The sequence below is a fragment of the Choloepus didactylus genome, chromosome 7, assembly GCF_015220235.1.
Source record: "Choloepus didactylus isolate mChoDid1 chromosome 7, mChoDid1.pri, whole genome shotgun sequence".
Lineage (NCBI taxonomy): Eukaryota > Metazoa > Chordata > Mammalia > Pilosa > Megalonychidae > Choloepus > Choloepus didactylus.
The window spans coordinates 104393300-104413587 of NC_051313.1; the positions used below are offsets into that span (position 1 = coordinate 104393300).

Consider the following 20288-nt stretch of genomic DNA (forward strand, 5'->3'; position numbering starts at 1 on the left):
AGGTCTTCTTTTTTTCCTTTTAGCAGTGTTTTATAGTTTTCTGAATATAGATCCTTTACATCCTTGGTTAAATTTATTGCTAGATATTTGAGTCTTTTAGTTGCTATTGTAAATGGATTTCCCCCCCTGATTTCCACCTCTGATTGCTCATTGCTAATGTATAGAAACACTGATTTTTGTGTGTTGACCTTGTGTCCTCCCATTTTGCTGAATTCATTTATTAGCTTTATTGTAGATTTTTTGAGACTTTCTATATATAGGATTATGTCATCTGCAAATAGTGAAAGTTTTACTTCTTCCTTTCCAGTTTGGATGTTTTATTTCTTTTTCTTGCATAAATGCTCTGGCTAGAATTTCTAGCACAATGTTGGTTAACAGTGGTGACAGTGGGCATCCTTTGTGTTGTTCCACATCTTAGAGGGAACATTTTCATTCTTTCACCGTTGAGTACAATGTTAGCTGTGGGCTACAGCCCACGTTTTTTGTTCGAGGGAAAACAGGCCAAGTTGGAGAAGTGACTTATTTTTCATGTAAATAAACCTACACTGAGCACCCTCTGTGAGTCTGGCACTGTCCTAAGCAGTGGGAACCCAGGGAAGAATTAGGATTTGGATCTTTTCCCAAATGTACAATTTATATGGTGTTTAAAATATACACTGCCATCAGCAATGCTGGAAGGGGTTTCACTCACTTATATGTAATCAGTGGAAGACTGTACTATACACTGTAATGTGCAAAATGTTATCCATGTAAAAATCTTTAAAACATTAGAAATAAGTTTGGCCGTTAGTCTGAAAGTCAGAGGAAGGAAACACTTCCACGCCTCAGGATAATACACATCAGACCTCGGTAAGGAAAGTGACCTAATCAAGGCGATGGGAAAAGTAGAACCTGTACCAAATGCAGGACTCTTGACTTACCTCGTGTGCTGCCCATCCCTCCAGTCAGAATGGATAGAATGGGGTCAAGGTTTCTCCTCTGAACTGCTTTTAAAGGTTTATGTTCGCATTGTTAAAGGCCCAATCCAAAACCAACCAACCAACCTCCAGTGTAAATAAACTATACAAGCAAACCAATTACACAGAAAGTTCTTTGCAATGGAATTCATACTCCCTTAATTTGAGAGAAAAGAGAGACTAAACAGGCATAGACTTACTCACTGGCTGCATTACATATGTTAGTGTGGCTACATTTGGACAAAGTCTAGCACTTTAGATATGGTAAGCACAGTTAGTGCCATGTTTTCCGGGACAGTTTTCAGAGTGTCTCTATCTCCAGGTTTGTCTATATTGGACAGGGGCAAGTAGGTGTGAGCTACTGGCTAGCAGGTGCTCTGTACTTTCTATGCTGTAGATCAGGGTGTGAAGACATCACACTTTAATGTTGCACTTTAATTGATAAAGCATGTAAGCTATAATTGGCTTAAGCAAACTTACTTTATTATTTTTTTTTCATTTTTAAGTGATGGGAAATGGTCAGATGCATCATCTGCAATGCTGATTTTCCAATATGCACTGGTAATACCCTTCTGGCCCTCTTCCCCCAAGCAGGCCTGGCAAATTCCAGTGATGCCAGGTCACCAGCAATTTCCTGGCAATCTGAGGTGCTTCCTTTTGTGACGAGAAGCCCAGCCTTTGGGCATGTGTATGATGACTGTTTGGCGCAGAGTCAAGCCTGGACTGTCAGATGCTGACGTGTCTGCTTAAGAGAATGAAAACCGAGGCCCTAATGGGAATCTACTTGGTCACCAAACTTGAAACCTCAGTTAGCGTTAGCAGGAGGCTAAATTGTTTTGCTGCTGCTATAGCAGCTGCTGAACTTTCATTCTTTAGAAATAGGGATGAGACCATGAATAAATACTGGCCTTGTCCCAGTGTTTGTATTTGTCAAATACCAAAAAGTAAACAGAATCTTAAATTGGCTTGCATGCTGCCACCTGGCTTTCCTACCACCTCCCAATCCCAGCCTGAATCCAAGAGGAGAGGACCTTGAATAGAGGTTGTATAACCCTAGAGCCACCTGTGCGTATGAGTTGGCCTCAGGGATGTAGATGGGTGGGGATCACTGATACATAGGCTGTTGATTCAAAGCAGTAAGTGACCCCACTCTTCTTGAGAAAGCTAAAGGCCCTCAGGAATGTTCTCCCTGGTTTTGTGACTGTCTGAATTTTTCTCACATGTCAGTGCCCTGGCCTTGGAGACAACAGAAGTTTATAGTGGTAGGAAAGTCATGTTCAAAGGGACATCTGGCAGACGTGGGGCTGGGCTGCTGGTGTATGTGGGGAGTGGGGGGCGGTCATGGTGCTGAGCTATGCATATGTTGCTTCATGTTCTCATTGGAATATTTAGTTTAGGGTGTTTAGAATATTTAATTAAAAATATTTAAAAATTATATCTAAGGCTTCGTTCCAAACTGAAAAACATAAAAGGGGGCACTTAGTAAGCTCATTATTTGAGCAAGGCTCACTATCTGATCTTTATATAATTTTCAGTTTGCTTCATTTAACCCTCTGCCACCCAAACTGCTTTGTGGCTCTGACCCTTGGAACTATTTGCAAATCTCTCTGTTTGAGAAGAAGGAAAGCGAGCTTAATGGGCATAGGACAGAGGAGAGGAGTGAGTCCATGAGTGCTGGGATCAAAATAAGAGCAGCTATGGATTCAATAGGACTACAGCACAAAGAGCCCAGAGGGGACGAATAAGAAAGTGGCCATTAATATTCCTAGTCCTCTGTTTATTGAGTGCTTACCATTGGCATTGGGTTGAATACCTTCTACAAATGTGAATCTTACAAGTTCCTGAGTTGGTAGCATTAGCCCCATTTTACAGATAAGGGGATGAAGCTTAAGAGAGGTTGTGGTCACAGTCACTCAGCTGGCAACTGCTCGAGATTTGGAACCCTTAGGATCCAACAAACCTGGGTCAGTGTGATTTCATACACACTGCTTTCTACCAACTTGTGGGTAAGGAATGGGTAACTTTAATTTGCCATAATTAATTTTATCAGAGTTGTGTTCTCTTTCTAGCCAGTGAACAGTTCTGCTCCATGATTGTGCTAGGAAGCTGAGCTGAAATGACTGGTTATAAAGTAAGAGCAACATGTGTATGTGGATTGAAAGGGGAGGGCGTGGAGTCATCGGCAAGCATTTTCCTATGGTGTGACTCTGACGGGCAATGGTGCCACGGTTAAGATGGAAAGATACTCCTACAAATTGAAATGTTATAAATAGGTAATGGATCCTTTGCTTTCCTGCTACTTCGGTCATTTTGAAAAATATTTGCTTAGTGAGTAATAATGTGACATGGGTCCTACTTAGCAATGTAGTTTCTACTTATGTATCCTGAGAACTTGAAGAGCTTCAGGGTTTTCTTTGCTGTCAACTTAATGATTTGTATAGGATGAATACTATGGGCTTGCGCCATCTGACATTATTGTTTCCTTTGTTAACTTTCCATTTCAGGTCTCTTAGAAACTGATTTAACTCCATGATTTGAGTGGTCCCATAGGTGATGTGTTTGTGTGTGGTTTATCACACTCCCTTGTAGAATCTGCTTAAGCAAACTTTTAAACTTCTCTTCACTTGGCAGCCATAGATTATAGAGACTGAGTGGAGTATAAAAAGATGAGAGTGAGAAGAAGTTGTTTAATCATTGGTCCTGGAAAAGAGGTTGGAATTCTAGTCTCCCAAAAGCCGTTTGCAGCAAGACCATCATCTGAATTCATCCTAAGTATGGCCAGGTCAGCTCAACCAAAATTAGGACAGAGTGAAGGGTTAGGAAGGTCAAAATAGATTCAAAGACAAGTGGTACAGGTTCCCAGAGTAATTTACTGGTTATTATTCAGTCCTTGCTCTTCCTTACTTCTAGAAGTTCATAACACCTCTCTCCTTGGCATTTAAACCTTGTATACCTGGTCCATGAAAAATCAACAGAATGGGCAAGGTCTGTGTAGGTTTCTCTCCTGGTTTGTAATGCTCAATGCCAATGTTGTTTTTCCTTTTCAGCTTTTCAAAGACAACAGACAATGTGCTATTCATCTTAATGTTTCTGGCTCAATGCCCTGACACATAGTAGTTAAGCAATAAATGGTTGTTGAGTGAATTTAAGAAGAATCTTGCTCTAAATTAACCATTCATTCTAGACAAGTTAGAGGGTAGTTGCAGCTTGAGCTCCATCTCAATACTTTGATCTACAACTCAAGATTATTGAGTTATTAAGAAATAACATTTTATACTTAAGCAAGTTGGCAGACTAGAAGAACTTAGTGGAGATGGAATTCTCTGTGTGTGTCCTCAGTTCAATTATTTTCTTTGATGGTAGACAGGCATTTATGCATAGTTAAAACTAATAGGTTTGCTCTTGCTTGTGTTCTGCTTTTCTTTGTATAGTTATTTTTATGTTTTTCATTAATTTACCATATATTTATGGAGCATGTACTAGGTGTCAGGCATTGCTAGATTTGGGGAATATGGTAGTGAAAGCCTAGTCATGGTTCCTGCCTCTTGGAGTTCATAGGCCATGAGGGAAGTGACAAGGGGTGGCATTGAAAAAGAACCAGCCATTCAAAGAGCAGAAGGAAGAGCATACCAGTAGGAGGGAACAGCATGTGGAACGGCCCAGAGGTAGGAAAGAGTCTACATATTCAGACAATGGAAAGAAGGCCATCAGGGTTGGTGCTCCATGAACTGGAGACAAAGGGAGCATGACTTGAGGTTGAAGAGGCGGGCAGGGACCAGGTCATAGAAGGCCTTCTGAGGTGTGAAGGCATCAGGATTTCACTCAGGGTGCAGTGGGAAGTAGGGTTAGAATATGGCTTGAATTAGATTTTTCCAGAGATCACTCAGGCTGCTGTGTGGAGAATGAGTTAGAGAGGGGAAATGTAGAAGCAGGCCAGTTGGAATCTTTTGCAGTATTTCAGGAGACAGATGACAGTTCTGGAGTGGTGGCAGTGAAGGTGGGGATTTCATGACAGATTTGAGAAATTTTGGAGAACTGATAGTTTACTAATGGTGGGATAGGAGGGGTAGAGGTGGGTTTGAAGGAAAGGTGTCTTTAAGGCTGACTTGCTTGAGCAATCTATGGGGGTCTGATTACTTTGAGGAGGAACACTGTGGGAGGAGTGGGTGGGATTGGGGAAACTGAAGTTTGGATTTATTTTTAGTCCCTGTGATTGCTGTCAGTTCTGGCCTCTAGCTTACCATTTTTAATAGCTGCATTTTGTGTGATTGGCAGTGTTGAGCCATCCTTCTGTTGTTGGATGCTTGAGTTGTTGTCATTGTTCTCTCACTGCAGACAGCACTGATGAAGTTGTCCTGTACAAACAAGTTGCTCTTTTCCTTTTGGGCTGTTTCCCTGAGGTGTATTCCCCAAAGTGGCGTTGCCAAGTCAAAGGAAATGAATGAACATTTTTATGGCTCTTACTGCATATTGCCAGATTGCCTTCAGAAAGACTGAATTAATTTAGAGTGCCACCAACAACCTATAAATGTGCCTTCCATCTTACAAGTCTGCCAGCATTGAGGTTTATCATTTTAATTTATTTATGTTGCTTTAATATAGATATATAAGGGTCCTTGGTTGTGGAAATCTGCATTTCAGTAGTTGCTAGGGATATCATAAATTTACCCACATGATGCTTAACTTTGCAATTCCTCCCATAGTCCTGTGTATCAGTGATTGAGTGGAATTTGTGTAAACCTCATTTGCATTAATTCTTTGTACATTTTAGGTTATGAGTTTTTATTAGCTGTGTATGACATACATTTTCACATTCTACTTTTAATATATTTAATAGAAATTTAGATTTATGTATTTAAACCCTTTTTTTTCTTGTTATCTGACAGTGTCTCTTTTTTTTTGCTCATTTTGTTTTAATAGTCAGAAACTGGTCTCTCCTTACAGATGGATTAAACAAACTATCCTGATTTCTTTGAGTTTTAAATGTGATTTTTAAAATGCTGAGTGGTTGACGTTTCTGGAATTTAATGTCATGTTTGTGGTGAGGACTACATTAGTGTGTTCTGCAGGGTGTGCACACACATTGCTTGTGTAAAGGATTGTATGGTCAGGTCAGTTTGGGAAGTGCTGAGTTCAAGAAAGTCACAATTTTCTGCAGTCCTGCTGCAGGAGTTCAATAAGCTAATATTAAGTGTATTTCTACAAGAGAGAACAATAGTCAGGAGCAATTCCTAAACTTTTTAGACCATGAGGTACATAAACTTTATCTCTAAAAAGCCAGATAGTAAATAGTTTTGGCTTTGTGGGCCATAGCAAAGCTGAAACTACTCAACTCTGCCTTTGCAGTGTGAAAGCAGGCCTAGATAATACTTACAGGGCTGGGCATGGTTGTGTTCCTATTAAACTTAAATAGAATTTCTTATAATTTTAATGTGTCATAAAATATTATTCTTTTGATTTTTTTCCCAGCCATTTAAAAATGTAAAAAAGCATTCTTAGCTTGCGGTCTGTACAAAAACAGGCAGCCAGTTGGTCAGAGTGTGCCCACCCCTCTTCTAGGCTGTATTCATTAACCTCTTACAGAACTAGATCAGGAAAATTCACTCTGGAAAACGCCTATTTTAATTCTGCCCCAAAGTCTAAAGTACGTTTTCTGATAGTACAGCCTTTTCCTCTCTTGCATTTTCTCATTTACTATATACTGAGTTTATATTTATATTTTAAACTTTTTGAAAATGCCAGTTGGTCTTTATCTCTTTTAATTCACTGCCATGCAGTCTGTTTTTTTTTTTTTTTTTTTTTTTTTTGTAGTATGTTCTAAGTCCCTCTGGGTGTTTTTTAGGATTACAACTTTTTACAATCTGGTGTCTTTGATATGCTTTTCAGTAATTGGATATTTGCATTTTTAACTGGGGAATTTTAAAGATTGTCAAATCCCAAAGGAATTAAGCTAAATTCATAGGATGACAAGTGAAAGGAGTGATAGTTAAAATAATTAACATTTATGAGGCATTTACCATGTGTCAGACATATTCTACCTGCTTTACTTGTCTTACAAATTAATTTTCAAAACAGTCTGATGAGAGGTAGATATTCGTATTGTCTCCGTTATACTGAAGAGGAAACTGAGCCACAGAAGTTGAGCCACTTGCCCAGGGTCACCCAGCTATTACCCAGTAGAGCTGGGCCTGCTTGGCACACTCCAGGCTAAAATAGCTTTTCTTATATTTTCCTGCTAGAGTTGCTGCAGTGGCTGGTTTTGCCTTGGTTTAAATGCTCTTCTGTAAATCCTTAGTGATGGGCACAGAGGACTGTTCCTCCTATACCTACCACATTGGCTTGTATATAATGCCAGTTTATTCACAACTTTGTGGCTTAATAAATGGGCAGCTTACTCTTGGCTTTGCCATGTGGGAGGGGGTCCTAGCCTAAAGAAATAGCCATTGTGGTGGTAGGTTCTGTGGTCCAAGGACTGAATGCTGAACACACACACTCTTCTGCATTGCAGGTTCCAGGGAAGACGCATCTAGGTTAGTCTCGCTGTTTTTCCTTTTCCTGGTGTCCCCTGAGCTTGCCTCCTTCCAGTCCTATAGTCAGCACTTTCTAGCTTTGGCATTCTTTATAATCACCAGCTTTAAAAAACAGGCTTTGCTTTTGCCTGAGCAACAGAGGTTTCTGTTTCTAAATCAGAGAGGATAGTAGGAACTGCAAGAGCTGACCAGATTTATTTAATGCAGTTGATAACAGTTCTGTCTGATCTGTGGGTGTTTTATCCTTAAAGCTTCCCTCATAAGCATTTCTTTTTTTTCCAAGCAGCCAGTGTCTTAACACTATAAATTTAACATGATGCTCAAAATAAAATGGCCAGAAATTCTAGAGATGCCCAGCTCTGCATGACTTTGGCCTTTTGATCTTATGTTAGCATGCTTTATAGTCACCATCTCAGGAACAATGTGGTTGCCTTATCTTTGTTGTAATTTCTACAATAACTGAGTTTCCTCTTAAAAAATTATTTTTAAATAGCCTTAAAAAATTTGCTATTGCCAACTCACAGACAGTCTCCCTTGCTTATTCATTGTGAATAGATAAAAGTTTATCACTGCCTTGAGTTTGCTTGTTTTCCATTAAGAAGTTATTAGAATTTGATGGGGAATAAGAATGACATAAATCTGTTGTACTCGTAAACTGCAAGGGGTTTTTTTTTTTGTTTGAAAGATGAGGTCATGGAATAATTATTAAAGTATAAATAGATAATCAGCATTCTGACGTGCATCAGCACATCCGGCGCTTCTCGTTTGGTCCCTCTCTGTGCCCTGAAGCAGGAGTGACCACAGGACAGGAATGGTGGCAGTGCCCAGGGTGAGTGCCAAGACCCTGCAAGCCTTTACGCCTGATCATCACGGGGCAACTTCTTCCCTCTTTTGAAATTTGCTTTGTCCTGGGGTCTATCTTTTAATCACTCAATAAGCATTTACAGACTCCTACATCCTACATAGTTTGGGATGGTTCACTGATATTTGCCTTATTTATCCATTATTGTTGGCAAGATAATTCTCCTGGATAAGCGAAAATTTTCAAATAGCTGAAGTTTAAACTAGAATGGACCATAGATAACGTCTGAATAATAATCTTTTGATACTCCTTATAGTTCTAAACACCAAGTTAGTGCAATCTTTAAGAGAAAAAGAGAGGGTTTTCTTGTTGTTGTTGTTTTCTTTGTGATCCTTTTAATTCTGGTTATATGATTTATGATGGAATTCAACACCAAAAACATTCCTTAAATTTACAGTGACAGTTTTCATATAAATATACATTAAAGTAGAAAGTTGTACAGTCTTTTCTTAATTCTCTACAGTTTCCAATGGAATAAATCTTCTTCCTGAGATTACAAATCAAACAGAAGACTCCAGCACATTTATTTGGTCTCTTTCATAAAAACAGTAGAGCAATTGTCTATTCTGCTTCCGAATTTTCCTCCCTACCTTTTCTCTTCTCTAGCTGTGTAGTGAAACTTCTGTTGATGGGGATTGGTGGAGTTGAACACAAAGTCCTGAAAATCCTATCCCTCTGTATGGTTTTGGCTTAACAAAAGGAAATTATCAACTCATCATTTTGAGGCTAGAAGAAGTGAAATATCAAGATATTGGCAAGGCTTGCTTACTCAGAGAGTCTGTAGCTTTCTGATGCTGTCTTGTTTTTGAGTTTGCTTGTTTTCCATTAACAAGTTATTAGAATTTGATAGGGAATAAGAATGATATAAATCTGTTGTACTCGTAAACTGCAAGGGTTTTTTTGTTTGTTTGTTTGAAAGATGAGGTCATGGAATAATTATTAAAGTATAAATAGATATATAACATAAGATCTACAATAATGTATATTTGGGGTTCCTTGGCTTGTATCTCTGTCTTGTCATGTGATGATGTCCTCTCCTTCAGTCTGCTCTTTTGGTTTCCATTGACTTTAGTTTCTGGCTCTTCTGTGACCTTCTTTGACTGCATACAAATTTTTCTGCTTATAAAGGACTCTAATAATAAAGATTAAGTTCAACCCTGTTTCAGTTGGGCCACACCTTAACTAAAAATAACATCTTCAAAAGGTCCTATTTATATATGGGTTCACACCCACACTGGAATGTGGATGAAGATGATTAAGACCATGCCTTTTTGTTGGGGTACGTACCCTGCTATGCTTTCTCATGACTGCTTCAAAATTAGTTCCTTCCAGGTCATGCTCCAAGGAAGAAGACAGGACAGGAACCAGAAGGAGTTGAATAGATATAATTCCTGGAAATCCTATCCCTTGAATGTCTCAAGGGAGAAAACAGAAGTTTGCCTCCTTCTATGGGCATGTTTTAAACCTTCCAGCTGTCAAATCATCACAAGATAGATGGTGGTCTTCTGACTCCAGGAAACTGACAATCAGCTCAAATTGGAGAGGGATTGTTTTAAACTCTTTAGTATGCTTGCTTGTCATTGTAAGCACCATGCCAACCCTAATTCTTCTAAGCCAGTGATGGTGCTCTTAACACGAAGTGCAGACCTCAGAGTCTGGAGGCAAAGTGAACTCTGGCCCCTATAGAAAGTGCACTTTATTTCTTGAGTTATTATGGCTACTTGTGGATGCTTTTTGGGTTTTCTACACACTTGCTTTTTTATGTGTACTTGTCTTCAGCAACCTCCTCCACCATCATACTTTAATTTGCTGCTTTTAATTATTTGTGGTCAGCAAATCATTCATTTAATCAGTAAACACTTGTCAGGTATACCATGACTCAGTTACCGTCCTTGAGGACTTGGATAGCATCAGTAGGTAAAATAGATCCATCCTTGTCCTTGAGGAACTTGTGGTTCAGAGGGGAAGCCATGTCAAATAGATTAATGTGTAAGTACAAAATTAGGGTAGTTATCTAGGGAAAGAAAGAGAATGAAGAGAGATGGTGAACATTGTTTTAAGTTGGGGAGGGGAGGGCAGGGATGGCTTTCTAGAGAAAGTCCTGTCACTCTTAAAGATTTTGCATTTCATCCTAAGTCATGTGGATTAGATTTGGTGTGTGAGTTGGGTTGGGTGTCAAGGAAGGAAGCCAAGAAGAACTCAATACTCATTGCTAGACTCTCAGAAGAGGTCTGAGGGTTCTTGTGAGTGAGCTCCTGGTGCCTGCATTTTTTGACATTTCTTTTGACTGCTCAGAGCAGCGATTGGTACTTTTTCTATCAAGTGCCAGATAGTGAATATTTTCAGTTTACGAGCCATACAGTCTCTGACACAACTGTTCAACTCTGCCATTGTAGCATGAAAGCAGCTATAGGCCACATCTAAATGAATGATTATGCTCCAATAAAAATTACTTATAATAAGAGGAGGTGTGTGGAATTTAGTTTGCTGCTCCCTAGCTCAGAGGATGTTTTGCTTATTATTTCCCTGCTCTTCATTGTTGAGGTTGTTGAGCAAGGGAGGAAATGAAATCTATGAGGTTGTCCCTGGCCTTGAGCTGCTCATAATCATTATGAGAAGATAAATATATACACTTATGAGGCCATCAGCAAACATTACAAGACAATATGTAATTAGGTACCAAAATGATTAACAGAAACAGGAAATGTGATGAGGAGTTCAGCTCATCTGCTTGGAATCTGGGTATCTCAGAGCTCAAGTAGTCTTCACAGAGATGGTAGAAATTGACATAATCAAACACAGACTCCTAGAAGGTTTGAGTTGAATATATGCTAATCCAATTTGCTAATTTTACAGGTGAGTAAAATGAAGTCCAAAGGAAGTGAAGCAGCTGATCTTAAGGCAGAGCCTGGACAGGAATGCAAGTCTTGTGTTTTCTAAATCTTTGCCTAAGTATTCTTTCTACTCCAGGCCTTGTTCTCTCACGAACTAGAAATATATATGTATAGCAGATGCATAATAAGAGAGAAGAGGTGTATTGGTTAGGATTCTCTAGGGAAACAGAACCAACAAAGAGATATCTGTAAATATAAAATTTTATAAGAGTGTTTTACACAACTATGGGGATGCACGAGTCCAAATTCTGTAGGACAGGCAGTGAACTGGCAGCTCCGAGGAAGGTGTTAGATGAACTCCTCAGAAAATGCTTCACTGGCTAGCCAAAGAAGAAGTGAAAGTCCTCTCTCCCTTAAAAGTCTTCAGCTGATTGGATTAAATCCAGCTGTTTGAATTCTCTCATTGTGGAAGACATAACCTTCGTTGATGTAATCATTCTCTCATTGATGTTTATCAGTCACAGGTGCAGTCAATTGACCGATGATTTAATAAAGCAGCATTCTGGTTTATTAACCATCCACAAATGTCCCTGCAGTAATGGTTAAGCCAGTGCTTGCTTGACCAGACACCTGGACACCATCACCTGACCGAGTTGACACATGAACCTAACCATCACAGGAGGAGAGGGAGTGAGAGGTTTCAAGTAAGGAGAAAGCAGTTCGCAAAAGACTGAGAGCAACATGCTTGTATCTGTAATTTAGGAAAGGAAAGAAAGAAGAGAGAAACTGAGGGGAGGGGTGTGGGGAAGGAGGGGAATATGGAAGATAAAAAAATGCAAGCACACGATGACATACGGACAAGGAGACGACCTCCATATCCTCAGTAGGAAAGACTTTTAAATTAAGGCATATCTTGACTGTGGAAGATAGCTTGACTCTTATAAAGAAAGAGGTAGTCTCTGTGTTCTGACAAAATTCAGTGATGCAGTATTGGAAGAGAAACAAAAGTGAATTACAAAATAATGTGTATGGCCTGTTCCTACTAGATACATAAAACAAAATCAAGCCCCAAACAACTGAAACTACCAACTTAAAGTGTATATGTGTAAATGCATGGAAAAAGTTCTGGAAAGAGATGTACCAAAATTGACAGTGAGTCTCTCTGGGGATGGGTGGTGTTTTTGCTTTAAAAATAATTATTAAAAAAAAGTACCATGTTAAAACAATAAGTGCCAGGTTGGGTAAGAGATGTAGGGATGGGCTCTGAAAGTGGGACTGGGCTGTCTCCAAAGTGTTTCTCATAGAATCAGAGAATATTAGAGCCGGGGGGGGGGGGCTTGGCTTAGAACAGGGGGTCCAAAACATGGTTGGGCATCAGAATCACTTGGAGAGCTTAAAAACAAAACAAATTCCTGGCCCCACTGCAGCCCACAGTGGTCCCAGGTGATGGGTCTGGGGATGTGCATTCCTAAAAATTGTTTCCAGGGAATTGTGTTGCTGCCTGAGGCTTCGGTGACCTCTGTACAAATGAGGGAATTGAGGGTCTTGATTGGCGAGGACCCAGCCTCAAGTTTTCTGCCTTCCACTCTCTTGTTCTGTTTTCTTTGAATATGTCTCCTGCTTCATGTGTTTTCCTTAGCATCAGCTTTAGGTATCATCTCAACTTGTTTTTTCATCATATGGGGGAAATTGTTAAATGTATTTGAACTTGAGCTACCTCCTCCCACTACCCGTTGTTTCACTCCCAGAAAGGTCTTTGAGAATGATTTTTCAGTGTTAATTTTCTTAGAAGACAGAGAGTGGCCACCAAGCTAGTAGGAAAGGCCATAGTTTTACATTTTGAGTCTTCGGTTGACCAAAAGGCCCTAGGAAAACAACTTTTTATCAGGTTCCATCTGTGTCTCTCTATGAAGAGAAAAAGAAGTTGCCACCTTTTCCTTTTCTCAGCAGTGCTTTTGTGGGGGAAAAAGCCCACAGAGCAGTTCCTCTAGTTTCCTAGCACATCACCATCCATTACTAAAATTTTTTCATCTTCCCAAACAGAAATTGCACTCATTAAGCAAAAACTTCCCATTCCCTCCTGCCACAGCCCCTGGTAACCGCTAAGCTACTTTCTGACTATGAATTTGTCTATTCTAGATATTTCATGTAAGTGGAATCATACAGAATTTCTCCTTTTGTGTCTGGTTATTTCACTTAGCGTAATGTTTTCAAGGTTCGTGTTAGCTGTTAACTTTACGGTTGGAAGAGATCTTAGGGGTTTCCCTAGCTCAGGGATTTTCAAACTTGTTTTAGTGGTAAAACCTCCTTCAAGTGATTTCTTACTTGGAACCCCCTTTAGCAAATTGGTAAAGCAGAGCTGGTCTGTTTGAAGCAGAGATGAGGGGTTAAGGGATGGAACTCTCCCTCCCACTGCTCCCTGGGGCCCTCAGTTGCACCCTGCCCAGTCTGAAACGTTAGGACTTAGAGCTGTGTTCTGCCCAGTGCTCTCTTGTTCAATTTGAAAAATCTGTTTCTTCCTCTTTCCCCTTCCTTAGGTAATCATTCACCAACTCTGGCTCATCCAACCCCTCAAATCTGTCACCTTCTGTCCATTGCCACAGACCTACCCTAGTCCAAGTCACAGTCAACTTTCATCTTTTCTTTACTCTTCTAAGTGGGCGTTCTCATCTGTTCTCCTCACCCCCCCCATCCCACCCCTTTCACCTTCCTTTCTGCAGCCCGATAACATTTTTAATTCACAAATCTGTTTATATCTCTTCTCCCCTTCCCCCATTCCCCCCATATAAACATATAGTGGTTTCTCACTGCATTTAGGATTAAAATACAAATCAAGATCCTCTCAGATTCAAGTAGGGCCACTCTGCTGCATGTTGAGGTTGAGCCACATAAGCTTTTTAGTTCCTGAGCTGAGCATCCCTCTGTTTCAAGCTTTTGTGCTGGGGTTCCCTATGCCTAACCCCCCTCCAACCCTTCCCTTCCCCAGCCTACACTCCCACCCTGTGTTCATTTCTGCGTCTCTGTCTTGCCTCTGTCTCTTGCAGGTACTCCAAAACATTTCTCTAACATCCCTGAACTACGAAGTGCCTGTATTTCTCTTTCTCACAATCTCAAATCTAATTAAGTAATTGATGTGTAATTAGTTGTTTTCATCCATTCCCCCTTAGTGCTAAACTCCATAAGGGCTAGATTAGAGTGTTCAAAGTTCTGTCCTCAGCCCGTGGCACATAGTAGGTCTTCAAATAAATATTTGTCAAATGAATTCGTAGTGTCTAGTTATTGTGTAAATCTCATTTCTAGTGGTCAGCCTTCCCTTGACTATTTCCAGAGGCAAGACTCAGGAGACATCACTGTTAGTTAGGTCTGTTTGTAGGAGCTGGAACTGCCTCCTGTAGCATGTGGTAATTTAAAGGTCCATCTTTAGAGCTGCGTTGTCTAAAGTAGGCTATCGGGTACTATGCAGTTTAAACAGCCTTGAGCGTTGCTTTAATTAGAAACGTGATCAGTTTTTCTAAATGAACAAAGAGCTGAAAAATCCACGGAAAGAGTGGGAAGAATGTGGGTGGTGTGGGGCTTGGAGTTGGCTTTTGTGTACTGCTTGGGGACCTCTGATAAAATAGGAATTGGGGAACTGATGCAGAATCTACCATGTCCAGTGGCTGTCTTAGTCAGTATTTAGAAGTGTGTGCTCTGGGGAAATACCTGAGGCTGTAGGAAACCTACTCTCCTCTTTCCCCCAGTGCTAGTCTCATCTGGTTAGGCAGAGTCCACTTCCTGGGTGTTTGGCTGACTGCTCAGCTTCCCGGCACAGGTAGGGAAGCAGACAAGTCACATAGCACCTCAATGTGATGTTTGTCCCCTGGCCAGATGGCAGGTTTGGTTCTCAGCTTTCATGTAATCTGCACCAGTGTAATAACCTGTCATTAGTTCATCATACATCTTTTCAAACTTCTAGAACACTGCAGCTACCTAAAACTGCCTTTGCACTTAGAAACCAGATAATAACTCAAAAGGCATTTGCAGCCTTTTGAGCTGATCTTAGTGTCAGGGAGATTGGATCTAATCTTGTCCTTGGTGTCCTTGCCAAATGAAACTTGGGCTCCCCAGACAGTGATAGGCTTTTTTCCCCAGAAAAGGGGCTCAGAAGAGGGTGGCTGGAACTAATTTTGCAAATAAAAGGAGCAAGGAAAGGAAAGGTAAAGCCATAAGTGAAAAGGGAAGATGTTACAGAATTTATCATCACTGAGCAGATTATTTTTTTAAAAAGTGAATATATTCTCCTAAACTAAAGAAAAGATGAATATAGTCTCTTAAGCTGAAAATTGTTTTCAATATTATCATTTAACCTGAGGCAGCTCTGGGAAATACGGTGTGGGGGATTAAAGGAAGATACTTTTGGTTCATGTACTTCAACTATTTTGGGGGAATTGAATCTTCAGTCAAGTTTTAAGGTGCTTAAGAAGACAGGAACTCTGATCACATTGAAAAACTCCTGCTTTATTCTCATAGTTACAAGTACTGTGGGTGATTTAGAAGGAATTTGCTCTCTCAAGCGGCTGGTAGTTTGAGGCAGCCGTTTTTTTGTTTCTTGACACAAACTTTCTCCGTTTCATAGAGGACAGTGAAAGCTTTTTTTGTTGGAACCACTACTCTTTGTCAATGCAGAAGAGCTCTCTTTTACTATGATTTCTTAATTTTTTTCCCCTCCCAGAAGCATGTCAGGATTTAGCAGCACAAATATAATATCCTTTCTCCCAAGTCTGCATTCTGGAAGCTTGTGTGAAATTCTGTCTAGTTGGGTGAAGACTGTGTATTAACAATTAAATTAAAATGCCTGTGGCATCCCTCTCCCTGGGCCCAGCATTGTGTTTGGGCTGCTGGGTGGCAGCAGGTGCACACTTCAATGATCATGGACTTCAGAGGCAAAACAAACAGGGTGTGAATCTGAAAGCATCAACTCTGTCATTTAAAGTCCATTGCCAAGAATGCCAAAGACCTGCCTGTGCTTTGCATAACAAAAACAAAAAGAAAACAGCTCAACCCCCCCAAACAAAAGCAGTTTGGCTTTTCATAGACAGAATCTCTGAACAAATTATGCCGTGCCTTTGGATTAACCCCAGCTAGGTAACCTGGTGCTATGAAAATAGCAACTTGAACCTATGCCATCTTAGTTCTCAGTTGCTTTGTGCTGGTACTGAGCAATGGCAGCTTAACTTTTGGGTTGTGGAAAGGAAGACAAATATTCAGCAAGTTATTTTTTTTTTTGCATTAGGATTTTAACTTCTTTATGTTATTTTTAGTACCAGCTACAAAGCACTTTCACATACATATTCTTGATTGATTTTCATAATAAATCTGAGAGATATTGTCAGGTTTATTTTTGCAGATGGAAAAAAAGAAAGCTGAGGCAGAGGTCAGGCAACTAAACCACAGTTTCACAGGTAGTAGGCCTGGAGTGAGGATGGAATCCAAATGCTTGTTCCTCTTTTTTTATTGTATTGCAGCAGAAATGTCAAGAGGCTTCAGTGCTGGTCAGACCTTTAGTACACAAGAAGATGATGGTGTTGGGAGTGTTTCTTCCTTTTTCCTCTGTTCCCTTATAATGCCTTCTTGGTTTTTGTTTCTTCCCCCTCCCTTTTTATTTCTTTCAGCTTGGATTCCTTTGTCCCACCACTGCTCAGCCAGAACAGAAGGTCCCGAATCTCATTGGCACCTACTACCACGTTGACCGTGTCACCGGCCAGGTGCTAACCTGTGACAAGTGTCCAGCAGGGACCTATGTATCTGAGCACTGTACCAACACAAGCCTGCGTGTCTGCAGCCGTTGTCCTGCAGGGACCTTTACCAGGCATGAGAATGGCATAGAGAAATGCCATGACTGCAGTCAGCCATGCCCATGGCCAATGGTTGAGAAATTACCCTGTGCTGCCTTGACTGACCGAGAATGCACTTGCCCACCTGGCATGTTCCAGTCCAATGCTACCTGTGCCCCCCACACAGTGTGTCCTGTGGGTTGGGGTGTGCGGAAGAAGGGGACGGAGACTGAGGACGTGCGGTGCAAGCAGTGTGCTCGGGGTACCTTCTCTGATGTGCCTTCTAGTGTGATGAAATGCAAAGCATACACAGACTGTCTGAGTCAGAACCTGGTGGTGATCAAGCCGGGGACCAAGGAGGCAGACAATGTCTGTGGCACACCCCCATCCTTGAGCACGACCCCACCTTCCCCTGGCACAATCATCTTTTCACATCCTGAGCACATGGAATCCCAGGAAGTCCCTTCCTCCACTTATGTTCCCAAAGGTAACTTAACCCCATGAATTACTTATTTGGGAAAGGTGTTGAGCCCAGTGGAGATATCAAGGATAGGTTTGGGTACCAAGGAAGTTGTCTCCATTTTGTATAGTCCCAAGTCATCCTTTAAAAAGGGGGCCTCCATTTTGTTGCTAATTAAATCTCGTCTTTGGACCTATTAGAAATGTTTAGACTCAAAAGCTTTCTATTAGGGGAGATCAAATATTGAAAAACTAGGTTACATCAAGCTAGAAAGTAAGAACCAAGAGAAACAGGGACAGCATGTGATCTTGTAGAAGTCACTTAACTGCATCAGACCTCAGTTTCAAACTTGTCAAATAAATGAGTGAATTAGATGTTTAAGGTTCCTTCTAGCTAAAAAAAATATGACACGGTGTCCATCCTGGGTGGATACAGATAGAAGGAAAGGAGGGAGAAGGGTCAAATTGCTACTCAATCTAGAAGGGAGGGATGAATATTGGACCCAAGTGGGACAATGGATAGGAAAGAAAGTTAGAAGCTTCAGTAAACAAGTAAATTTGTATGAAACTGAAGGTAAATGGCATTCACATCTTGAAAATAACTATTTTTTCCAGTGATTTTAGCTTTTATTAAATATCCCAGTTTTCCTCAGAATTCATTTTGAACCTCCAGCAGAATATAGAATTTCACCTTTATTTTCAAATCTTTTTTGATTGAATTCAATTTTCATGAGATAACAAACTTGAGTTGTGGTCCTAGCATACTCTCATGTGTGATTGCATTTGTTCTTCATGATAACCCTATAAATAAGTCCTTCTTAGAGCCTGCATTTTTGAAATGAAGAAATAGGTTCAGAGAGCTCAAATGGCTGATGCAGGGCAGGTCCTCTCTCTCAGGACTCAAAATCCCTAGTTTCTTGACCTCCTTAAGGAAGACTGCTTGTGGAAGCTATTCTGAAAGAAGTCTACTAAGCCTACCCAAATCTTGTTTAGCTATTTTAATAGAGGATGCTAAGAAAGTCCTGCCTTATTTTAGCCATCGTCCTGTCCCACCAAAACTTTCACTGGTCAAAATTGAATTTGTATTTGAGCTCTTTTCTTTATCTTGGTCATTTTCCTGTTTTACTGGTGCATCATGAAAAAGTCAAAAGGGAAGGGTTGGAGGAGAATGAACATAGGAATTAAATTTGAACTTGTTGAATAACTGAATAATTAAATTCAACATAATTAAATTAAAACTCTTTCAAAATAATTAAGAGTTGACCATTTCTATGAACGTACATGTCTCTGCTCAGTACGTAAAGAAAAGGAGAAGCTGCTACGAAGCTCAGATATTGGATTCCTGAGGATGCCAGTTGGTTTTGGATTAAGGAAACAAGTTTAGCTGTTTAATTCAGTTTTTGCCATCCACATAAAGTTGTTGTTAGGGCCTTTATGGAAATTTGCAATATAATTAACTCTTCAGCTCTAAAGTTTACCTCTTCTTTGATATACGTGGCTTGATTAAGAAATGACCAGGGAGAAGAGAGACTATTTAGATCCCCAAATATGGAAAAGCTCTTCTCCCCTCCTTACTCTTTTTTTCTAGGCATGAACTCAACAGAATCCAACTCTTCTGCCTCTGTTAGACCAAAGGTACCTAGTGGCATCCAGGAAGGGACGATCCCTCAAAACACAAGCTCAGTGAGGGGAGAGGAAGGCGTGAACAAGACCCTCCCAAACCTCCAGGTAGTCAACCACCAGCAAGGCCCCCACCACAGACACATCCTGAAGCTGCTGCCATCCATGGAGGCCACTGGGGGTGAGAAGTCCAGCTCAGCCGTCAAGACCTCCAAGAGGGGCCACCCCAGGCAGAACCTGCACAAGCATTTTGACATCAATGAGCATTTGCCCTGGATGATTGTGCTTTTCCTGCTGCTGGTGCTTGTGGTGATAGTGGTGTGCAGTATCCGGAAAAGCTCGAGGACTCTGAAAAAGGGCCCCCGGCAGGATCCCAGTGCCATTGTGGAAAAGGCAGGGCTGAAGAAATCCATGACCCCAACCCAGAACCGGGAGAAGTGGATCTACTACTGCAATGGCCATGGTGAGCCTTCTGTCTTCTGTCTTTGCTCACAGATCCCCCTGCCTCTCTTTTCCTAGTCCCTGCTGTTTGGAGGAATGGGAAATGCATCATTTCTGGAATCTCGTTTGTAGACCAAGTGCTATATGATCTAGTAGTGTTATGGAGAATGAGGTGGTCAGCATTAGATGTAATGCATTTGGAGAGAACCCCAGCTCCCTCTTTTCCCTCTGGCCTGGGAATGTTGCAGAATCAGAGACCAGAAAGTGACCTAGGGACTTTGTCTGATGTCATTTAACAAACAAAGCACTTGAGTTCTGAGAGGGATGGCTGCCTTGACCCTGGGTTACTTGTTTGTTCAAGACAGGTGGGACTGGTCACCAGGTCTCCTGACTCTGACTATTGGGACCCTTACTTTTTTTACACTCTTAGGCCACTGAGAAAATCGAGGGGAAAAAAACACCTTGTCTTAAATTTGCCCTTTTGAATCTGAACCTTGCTTTTAGATTTCTGCCACTGTCTTCACATGCATGTTCTCCCACTTAAATTTTTAGGATCCCATTACTATCAATGGGATTTGGGGTGATTTATGTGTGGCTCTTTTTTTTTTTTTCTTATTACTTTTTCTGTATGTTTCCTCAATACATCAGTATTTCCTAAAGGATATTCTATTAAAAAACCATAGGGTAGTTTTCAACCTCAATAAATTTAACATTGATACAATACTGTATTTTCTGTCTATATTCCAATGTTTCAATTGCCCCAGTGAGGCCCC

At 40.7% G+C, this 20288-nt stretch overlaps 1 protein-coding gene across 1 annotated transcript in view; it reads left to right on the top strand.

Annotated features, from left to right (window-relative positions):
* Positions 1 to 20288, top strand: part of TNFRSF21 (TNF receptor superfamily member 21) — a 70055-nt gene that overhangs the window by 6762 nt on the left and 43005 nt on the right. Inside the window, exons 2-3 of the mRNA XM_037842848.1 lie at positions 16834 to 17482; positions 19043 to 19537. Coding sequence (XP_037698776.1) covers positions 16834 to 17482; positions 19043 to 19537 — 1144 coding nt within the window. The remainder of the gene's footprint in view (positions 1 to 16833; positions 17483 to 19042; positions 19538 to 20288) is intronic.